We start from the raw sequence: 10,535 nt of genomic DNA, 5'->3' as shown, positions 1-10,535 counted from the left end.
TTGGACTGGCTCCACCCCCGCCTCATGCTCCCCTCCAGTGATTTAGGGTGCTCAGGGCCTCCACGATGTTGACCTGGCTCAGCCCTTCAGCCCCCCAGCTCCTCCCAGGTGCTTTATGTTCTCAGCATGACTCTCCAGTCTCCTATGGGTGCCAGTAGGATTCTGGTTGATGGGGGAGCCGTAGACTGTGATGAGGGCTTCGTCAGCTAGAGGACGGAAGGAGGGAATCCGGCTGGAGGGGTGTGCACAGGTGAGTTTTGCTTGCGGCCTTGTAGCCAGGAGAAAGGCCGCATCTGGAGAGTGGAGGAAGGGCCCAAGGACAGTCTCTTTCTGCCCCTGTCACTTCCGCTTGCCTCTCTCCAGGTGTATCTCCCAAACCGATCCCTCTCCCACTTCATTCCCCAACCTTGAACCTGTGTGTTTGTTTTGGAACAGGACGACAGAGGCTTACATGAGCCACTTAAAGCCTACATTCCTACATCAGCCCCACCTCCCGAGCCTGGCCTGACCACTGATTCCCCCAACCTCCACCCTCCGCCAACCTTCTGCCCTTGGCTGCTTGTCTTGAATGTACCCATCGTGCCATTGCCCAGAAGCCCGACCCAGAGCCAGGAACCTCCAGAGACTGAAAGGGGCATCCTGCATCCAGGTCCTGTCTGTCTGTCTTTCTATCTTGCATTCTGATTCAAGAGCCTGGAGGCAGCCAGGAGCTTTAGCTATGGCTGTCTTTATTCTTTTGTCCCTGTGGAATGTTCTGGTGACGGGCATGGGTGAAGGTGGTGCTGGGAGTGAGGAAGGAGTTGGAAGGAGTGTCATCCCGGCCTGCCTCCCCGCTGCCCCTCCGGATCTCCCAGTGCCCAGCCCTGGACACACCCTGGCCAGAGCCAGCTGTTTGCAGACCTGAGCCGAGAAGAGCTGACGGCTGTGATGAGCTTTCTGACCCAGAAGCTGGGACCAGGCCTGGTGGATGCAGCTCAGGCCCACCCCTCAGACAACTGCGTCTTCTCGGTAGAGCTGGAGCTGCCCCCCAAGGCTGCAGCCCTGGCCCACCTGGACAGGGGGAGCCCCCCGCCTGCCCGGGAGGCACTGGCCATCGTCTTCTTTGGCGGACACGCCCAGCCCAATGTGACTGAGCTGGTGGTGGGGCCGCTGCCGCACCCCTCCTACCTGCGGGATGTGACTGTGGAGCGTCACGGGGGCGCCCTGCCCTATCACCGACGCCCCGTGCTCACGCGAGAATACCTGGACATAGATCAGATGATCTTCAACAGAGAGCTGCCCCAGGCTGCTGGTCTCCTCCACCACTGCTGCTCCTACAAGCACCAAGGAGGGAACCTGGTGACCATGACCACAACCCCCCGTGGCTTGCAATCAGGGGACAGGGCCACCTGGTTTGGCCTCTACTACAACATCTCAGGGGCTGGGTTCTTCCTGCACCCCACAAGGTTGGAGCTTCTGGTAGACCACAAGGCTCTGGACCCTGCTCGCTGGACCATCCAGAAGGTGTTCTTTCAAGGCCGCTACTATGAGGGTCTGGCCCATCTGGAGGAGCAGTTTGAGGCCGGCCTGGTGAATGTGATGGTGGTCCCAGACAACGGCACAGGTGGGTCCTGGTCCCTGAAGTCCCAGGCGCCTCCGGGTCCGGCTCCCCCTCTGCAGTTCCATCCCCAGGGCCCCCGCTTCAGTGTCCAGGGGAGTTGAGTGGCCTCCTCACTGTGGACTTTCTCCTTTGGCCTCGGAGCTTTCAGTGGCCCAAGGATCTTTGATATCACTTCCAAGGGGAGAGAGTCGCCTATGAAGTCAGTGTCCAGGAGGCCTTGGCTGTCTATGGTGGAAATTCTCCTTCTGCTGTGAGAGGCCGGTACGCAGATGGCAACTTTGGTTTGGGCCACTTTTCCACGCCCCTGACCTGTGGGGTGGACTGCCCCTATCTGGCCACCTACATGGACTGGCCACCTATGCACTTCCTTTTGGAGTCCCAAGCCCCCAAGACACTACCTGATGCCTTATGTGTGTTTGAGCAGAACCAGGGCCTGCCCCTGAGGCGACACCACTCAGACTTTCATTCCCACTATTTTGGGGGCCTTGTGGAGACAGTGCTGGTCTTCAGATCTGTGTCGACCTTGCTCAACTACGACTACGTGTGGGATACGGTCTTCCACCCCAGTGAGGCCATCGAAGTCAAATTCCATGCCACAGGCTATATCGGCTCATCCTTCCTCTTTGGTGCTGCCCGAAGATACGGAAACCAGGTTGGGAAGCACACGCTGAGCACCGTCCACACCCACAGTGCCCACTTCAAGGTGGATCTGGACGCAGGTGGTAAGACATCCTGGCGGAGGCCAGTAAAGGGGGCTGAAGTCTCCATGCCTAGATTTAAAAATGGTCATTGAAACATTAAAAATGTAAAAGTATAAGAAGAAAATGTGAAAGTCATCAAATTCCTCAGAGATTTTCACCCTTAAATAGTTATTCTCTCATGCTTAAAAAAAGTCTTCGCTTTTTTAAAATCGTGCATCTGCAATCTAGAATATATTACAGTGTATACTATGTATATATGATATCCTGATATACATATTTAGAATTTTACCACCAAATTTCAATCATAATGTACATATATTTTGTCACTTCTAATTTCTCACATAACAACATATTACACTCAGGCAAACAACAAATATTCACTGAATGAATGTGTATTTGTGCCAAGCACTGCACTAAGACAATGTAACAGAAGAAACAACATCCCTGCTCTCGATAGGCTTAGGTTGTCATGGAGGAGTGGAGAGCACGTGGGGGGCTCCTGGAAAGTGTGAGAGAAACATTTTTTTTAAATTGAAGTTTACTTGACTTAACAATGTTGTGTTAATTTCTGCTGTACAGCAAAGTGATTCAGTTATACATATATATATTCTTTTTCATATTCTTTTCCATTATGTTTTTTTAATTCATTCATTCATTAATTTTTTTTTTGGCTGCTTTGGGTCTTCGTTGCTGTGTGCGGGCTTTCTCTAGTTGCTGCGAGCAGGGGCTACTCTTCGTTGCGGTGCCCGGGCTTCTCATCGCAGTGGCTTCTCTTGTTGCTGAGCACGGGCTCTAAGTACACGGGCTTCAGTAGTTGTAGCACGTGGGCTCTAGAGCACAGGCTCAGTAGTTGTGGCGCACGGGCTTTGTTGCTCTGCGGCATGTGGGACCAGGGCTCGAACCCGTGTCCCCTGCATTGGCAGGCGGATTCTTAACCACCGCGCCACCAGGGAAGTCCCCCATTATGATTTATCACAGGATATTGAATATAGTTCCCTGTGCTATCCAGTAGTACCTTGTTGTTTATCCGTTCTATATACAACAGTTTGCATCTGCTAACCTCAAACTCCCAATCCATCCCTCCCCCCGGCGACCACAAGTCTGTTCTCTATATCTGTAAGTCTGTTTCTGTTTCATAGATATGTTCATTTGTGTCGTTCTTTAGATTCCACATATAAGTGATATCATATGGTATTTACCTTTCTCTTTCTGACTCACTTCGCTTAGTATGGTAATCACTAGGTCCATCCATGTTGCTGTAAATGACATTATTTCATTCTTTTTTATGGCTGAGTTGTATTCCATTGTGTGTATGTATATGTACATATATATATGTATGTATGTATCTATCAGACCTTCTTAATCTAATCGTCTGTTGATGGACACTTAGGTTGCTTCCAGGTTTTGGCTATTGTAAATAGTACTGCTCTGAACACAGGGATACATGTATCTTTTTGAATTACGGTTTTGTCCGGCTATACACCCAGGAGTGGAATTTCTGGATCATATGGCAACTGTATTTTTAGTTTTTTAAGGAACCTCCATACTGTTTTCCACAGTGGCTGCACCAATTTACATTCACACCAACAGTGTAAAAGGGTTCCCTTTTCTCCACTTCTGAGAGGAACATTTTTATGCTTAACCTCTCTGTATCTCAGTTTACTCAAGTGTAAAAATGGTGTAACAGCGCATTCCTCATAAGACTGTTGTGAGAATTCATGATGACTATTTAAAAACATTTTTTTCTTTTGAAATAACTTTAGACTTACAGAAAAGTTGCAGACATTACATAGAGTTCTCATATACCCATCACCAGCTCCCCCTAATGTAAACATCTTGCATAACCACAGGACAATCACAACCAGGAAATTAACATTATTACAATGCTATAAACTACAGACTTTATGAGAATTTCATCAGTTCTTTACTGATTTCCTTTCTCTGTTCCGGGATCTAAACCAGCAACCCACCTTGCACTTAGATGTCCTGTCTCCTTATGGTCTCCTCCAATCTGGCAGTTCTTTAGATTTTCCTTGTCTTTCAGGAACTGACACTTTAGAAGATACTAGTCAATCATTTTGTAGAATGTCTTTCAATTTGGGTTTCTCTGATATTTTCTCATGATTGGGTTGAGCTTGTGTTTTTGTTTTTGTGGAGGTTTTTTTGGTAAGAAAACCACAGAAATGACTTTATACCCTTCTCAGAGCATCATATCAAGGGGTATGTGATGTCCATATGTCTTATTACCAGTGATATTGGCCTCAGGCATTTGGTTAAGGTGGTGTTTTCCAGCTTCCTCCATTGCAAAAGTTACTGTTTTTCCATTTTCAATTAATAAATATTTGGGGGAAATTTTTGATGCTATGCAAATATACCATTTCTTTTCTTCTCAAACTCTTGCCCACAAATTTTAACAACTACTGGTGGATTTTTCCTTCAACAATTATTATTGCTGTGTCATTTACATTTTTTCTTTTATTCTTTATACATTTATTAATTGGAATTCTCCGTTAAGAAAGTGTTATCCCTCCTTTTTACTTTATTTATGTATGTAATTATTTATGCATAACTGTATGGACTCATGGATATTTTATTCTAAGGGTTATAACCCCATACTATCATTTATTTTGTTCCTTAAATTGTTTCAGTTTTGGCCATTGGGAGAGCCTTCAGGTTGGTTCCTGTGTCTTGCTGACATGCCTCCATCCTTTTTTGAGCACTTCTTTACTTTCTGGCACCGCAAGATATTCCAGTTACATCTTGTATTTTCCCTGCCCCAGCCCTGAAATCAACCACTTCTCCAAGAATCTCTTGTTCCTTTTATTGGAGAATAGTAATTAGAAACCAAGATCTGGGTACCAGGTGTGCTCATTATTACTGGGATGTCATTGCTTTTAGGCTCTCTCATCGGACTTAGCTAGAAAATACATGTATGTATTCTAACTGACGTACACATCTCTCTTTATCTCTACATCTAAGCTATAACAACTCTTAAAGCACTTGGAACGGTGCCTGACACGCACAGAGAAGTATTAGCTATTATTATTATTATTATCCACATGAGCCTGCTTGTGTGGATGTACCGGAAAAGGAACTCTTGGCCTTTAATTGTCATCTACAAGTAGAAACTGTGGAGTGTGGACTAGGAGCAGTAATTCACAAAGGGAAACTGAGGGTTTGTTTAATCAGTCTCTGCTCTCTTTGATCTTTGGAAGGTATGGAGGGAGCTTCCGGTATGTTTTGGTTTACTGCTCTTTGGTCTCAGATCACTTGAGTCCTAATATAGAACCTAGTTGGACTCCAATAAAATCATTAAAAACTCCAAATATTCAGGCAACAGACTATGTCTTTGGCCTTGCCCCTTATTCCTTGCCAATCCCCAAGCAAAAGAAAACACCGCTAAGCTCCAGCAGTGTTGGGCCTGGGGTCTGACTCTCCTTCCCTCTGACCTGCGTGTCTGCTGTCCATGTGTGGTGGAGCCCCTTTGTGTTGGTTTCCTCTGGGTGCTGATGTGTAGGCAGTGTAGAGCCAGACTGAGACCTGGGTCCCCAGCACTGCCATGAAACTAACCACATGCCCTTGGTGACAAACTGGGGCACATTATTTAAATTCTCTAAGCCTCAGTTGTCCCATCTGTAAAATGGGGACAATTATAGTTCCTCCTCCATCAGGTTGTTGTTCAAGTAAAGCATCAATCCATGTAAAGCCCTCAACACACTGCCTGTGCAGAGCTCCTCCAAGTTCAACAAATATGAGCTACTGCTGGGATTATTTTCATGAGAAGGCAGTTCTAGTGATGCCAGAGGGCTTCAGATATGAGGTGCAGACCCTTTCCTCAGGTCAGAAAGAACCTGGCCCCACACGTTGCCTGCTACACTGTTCCAACCTCAGGTAAACCACCCTCCCTTCAGCTCCTCAGAGGGGGAAGGTCAGTGGAAGCCCAGTCACAAGGCATCTGGGACTATTACCAGAGATGATATCAAGAAGAAAGACCTTCTCCAAATCTTTGGATCAGGGACATCTTGGGGAGAGGGGAGGCAAGAGGGGGCACACTCAGTCTGGCTTTCTCTTTGGCCCCCACTCTGAAGCCAGGTGGGGACAGTCCAGAGGGGGCGGAGCAGCTGCATGACCTGCCCTCCCTCCCCCCTTCCCCCCACCATCTCCACTTCACCCCTGCAGGACTGGAGAACTGGGTCTGGGCTGAGGACATGGCTTTTGTCCCTACGGCGGTACCCTGGAGCCCCAAGCACCAGATACAGAGGCTGCAGGTGACCCGGAAGCTGCTGGAGACGGAGGAGCAGGCCGCCTTCCCCCTGGGAGGTCCCTCCCCTAGCTACTGTACCTGGCCAGCAATCACAGCAACAAGTGGGGGCACCCGAGGGGCTACCGCATCCAGACAGTCAGCTTTGCTGGGGAGCCCCTGCCCCAGAACAGCTCCACGGAGAGAGCCTTGAGCTGGGCAAGGTGGGTGATGGGGTGTCAGAGAGGCACTGGGGGAGGCGGACTGTACAAAAGGCTCCATGTTGCTGGAAACCCAGGTTCCCCTGCCTCCCATGGGTGTGTGTACATATACACACTCACGATCACACATTCACACACACACTTTCCTGCAGCCACAATCTTAGGCTGCTCAAAATGAAGCCTCCTGTGTGGATGAATGAATGAAAAGCTACATGCTGAATCAAATATGACAAAATGCTCCAGGTAGAATCTAGGAAGTGGGTATATGGGTGTTCACTAGACTATTCTTTTAACTTTTCTGTATGTTTAAAATGTTCACAATCAAAAAAATAATAATAAATAAATAAATAAATAAATAAGAACTGAAATGTTCACAATCAAGTTTGGAGGGGAAAACAAAGAGAGGAGCACAGATCTGAGGGAATATTCCCCAAAATGCAGGCACATGAGATACTGAAATTCACCTAAGATGGGAATCAGGCCATGTCTGTGCATATGCATCCAGGCCCAGACTCCCATCTGCATGGATGCGTGAGCAACAGTCCCACCTGAAGTCTGAACAATGGGCCAGTAGGTGTTTGAGATACAGGATATTGAGCAAATGCGGGAACTTTGTGAGAGAGAGAGAGAGAGAGGGAAGTGGACAGAGAACAATAAAGAGGCTGGACAACATAAGACCTTTATGCTCATTTCCCCTTTGTGTCCTCTCTTCAGTGCAGCTTCAGGCAGCAGGATGGGTCGATGACCTTGTGGGTCTAATCCAAATCCCCTGCAGGTACCAGCTGGCTGTGACCCAGCGGAAGGAGGAGGAGCCCAGAAGCATCAGCATCTATAATTTGAAGGACACCTGGACCCCTACCCTGGACTTCACTGACTTCATCAACAACGAGACCATTGCTGGGCAGCTGAGTTGATGGGGAGGGGGTGGGCATGGGGGGGGAGGCGGGGGGAGCAAGGATGAGCCTCCTTACTCTCTCCCAAGCCAGATTCCTCTAGGGGTCTTTAGAACCTACTAAGGAAGAAAGCGCTATGATTTCACATCTTTCCTGGGCTGCTGAGCTCAGTCCCTCCCATACAAGGCCACTGGGGGAGGCGGACGTGTCCTTAGCAAAGCCAGACCTCATGATCCTCTTTCTTCGCCCCCATTAGGACTTGGTGGCCTGGGTGACAGCCGGTTTCCTGCACATCCCCCATGCAGAGGACATTTCCAACACAGTGACTGTGGGGAATGGTGTGGGCTTCTTCCTCCGACCCTACAACTTCTTTGACCAGGACCCCTCCATCGATTCTGCTGACTCCGTCTACTTCTGGGAGGACCAGGATGCTGGGACCTGTGAGGTCAACCCCCTGGCTTGTCTCCCCCAGGCTGTGGCCTGTGCCCTCCACCTCCCTGCCTTCTCCCACGTGGGCTTCTCCCACAACTAGGTGGTTCCTGGGATGGAGAATATGGCTGGGACCCCAGGGCCAGGGAGTGTGGGGAGGGGAGGGGATGGGCACTGGATGGGGCAGTCCTTTCTCGCACCATCCTCCCTTCCCTCCCCCTCCCTGCTGGGAGCATCCTGAGTCTGTGATGCCTGATACATGGGGTTCTTAGCTTTGTTGACCTCAAACCTCCTGGGTTCCTGTCGCAGAGAAGAGAGGAATGGCCAGCCGGGAGTCTAAAGTGATGGCCATACTTTTACCAGAAGACTCCTGGTTTTTTTTTTTTTTGGTTTTTTTTTTCTTGCGGTACGCGGGCCTCTCACTGCTGTGGCCTCCCCCATTGCGGAGCACAGGCTCCGGATGCGCAGGCTCAGCAGCCGTGGCTCACGGGCCCAGCCGCTCCGCAGCATGTGGGATCTTTCCGGACCGGGGCACGAACCCGTGTCCCCTGCATTGGCAGGCGGACTCTCAACCACTGCGCCACCAGGGAAGCCCTCCTGTTTTTTTTTTTTACCAGTTTTTTAATCTTATTTTTTAAATGAGATGTTATCCATATACCATAAAATTCGCCCTTTTAACATGTACAGTTTAATGGGTTTTAATATGTTCATAAAGTTGTGCAACCATGACTACTATCTAATTCCAGAACAATTTCATCACCCCACTTCCTATTTCCCTCCAACCCATTCCCAATTCTAGGCAACCACTCACCTTTCTGTCACTACAGACTTGCCTAGATTCTGCAAGTTTCGTATAAATATATTCATACAACAAGTGGTCTTCTGTGGTTGGCGTCTTTCACTCAGTGTAGCGGTTTTGAGGCGCATCCGTGTTGTAGCAGGAATCAGTACTTCATTCTTTTATGGCCAAATAAAATTCCATCGTATGGATAGACCAGATTTTGTTTCCACTCTTTGGTTGTTACGGATAGTGCTGCTATGAACATTTGTGTACAAGTTTTCATGTGGACAAATACCTTCATTTCTCTTGGGTATATACCTGGGAGCCGAATTGCTGGGTCATATGGTCATCTATGTTTAACCTTTCGAAGAGCTGCCAGACACCATTCCAAAGTAACTGTACCATTTCCTTTCTTTGCTCTTTTTTTTTTTTTTTTTGCATAACATAACATAAAACGTTTACTTAAACTTTTATGCGACATACTTATACACAACATAAAATGTACCATTTGGCCGTTTTAAAATGGACAATTCAGTTGCCTTAAGTACATTCAGAAGTTTCTTGGGCCTCCCCAGCTCCTCCTTTGCCCTGGGTCTTGAATATGAAGGTGAGACATCTAGAGACTAGCTGTTCTCTGGAGCCCCAGGACAGGGTCCCCACTAGGCCTGTGTCCGAGATCTTAGGAAGGTGCTTCCCTCAATTCCCTGTCACCTTAGCTTCCTCTTTCTCTCTCTTTTCTTCCCCTCCTCCTTCCCCTCCTCTTGCTACTTCAGCTTCTACTCCCTGGTGTTTCCCTCTGAGGTCCTGGGGGGAAGTCTATAATCCCCCACCCCAAATCCCCTCAGCTTTGGTGACCTCCCCTGTCCCTGGGATGGGGAAGCCTTGGGCATGCAGGGGACTGTGGAGCCAAGTGTGTCCCAGTGGGGACAGTCTCCGCCTAATCAGGCAACAGCCCCCAGGGCCTCACATCCCTGCCGCCCCTCCTGGGGCGTGGACTTTAGATGGCTATAAATAAGAACTGGGACATTTTCCAGAAAGGAGTGTGGGAGCACGAAGTTTTCTCAGGTGCCTCCAGGCTAAAGGAACCCACGTGGAGTGCGGTGTCTACTTCTGTAGTTTGACCTATCCTGTCAGTGTCTTTTCTAGAGGGACCTGTGAGGTCAGGAAGAGAGGGGGTTCCTTCCCCAGCTGGAAGCCTGGGCCACAGACCCAGCCCTAGGGGAGGACACTGAGTGGGCAGGCCCTGGCAAGAGGGGAGTTCAGGGAACAGAGATTTGGGTCCAACGCAGCTTGCAACCAGAGGGAAACCGGAAGCTCAGATCACACGGAAGTCCCATCATTTCCTGCAGGAACTGCTTGGACCCAGGCTCAACCAGGTGAGCTGGGAAGGAATTAAGTTCTGGCAAAGGGACCTCCACCTGAAGACTAAAAGCAGTAGAAGCCACATTCCCATCGAGACTGGCAGCAGCATGTGGTGAAAAGTGCTCGGATGGGGACGGGGTGAAGGCAGAGCTGGGTTGCTGTTGCTGATTCTTTGTTTGTTTGTTTGTTTGCGGTACGCAGGCGTCTCACTGCTGTGGCCTCTCCCGTTGCGGAGCACAGGCTCCGGACGCGCAGGCTCAGCGGCCATGGCTCACGGGCCTAGCCGCTCCAGCTGATTCTTATTTTTA

General features: G+C 49.0%; 1 protein-coding gene across 1 annotated transcript; it reads left to right on the top strand.

The window, feature by feature from the left end:
* Window positions 1–718: 718 nt before the first annotated feature.
* LOC308607776 (primary amine oxidase, lung isozyme-like) lies at window positions 719–8,858 on the top strand (the record flags this gene model as incomplete). Its single annotated transcript, XM_081220001.1, is given in 8 exon segments — window positions 719–800; window positions 803–1,698; window positions 1,702–1,768; window positions 1,771–2,322; window positions 6,481–6,636; window positions 6,639–6,765; window positions 7,538–7,667; window positions 7,912–8,858. Coding segments are annotated over 8 exon segments (2,286 nt in total). The 3' UTR covers window positions 8,188–8,858.
* Between the last annotated feature and the right edge of the window lie 1,677 nt (window positions 8,859–10,535).

The sequence above is a fragment of the Mesoplodon bidens genome (genome assembly GCF_964165515.1).
Source record: "Mesoplodon bidens genome assembly, chromosome: 19".
Taxonomy (NCBI): Eukaryota; Metazoa; Chordata; class Mammalia; order Artiodactyla; family Ziphiidae; genus Mesoplodon; species Mesoplodon bidens.
The sequence above is the reverse complement of the archived record's forward strand: the minus strand, read 5'-3'. Positions and strand labels throughout refer to the sequence as shown.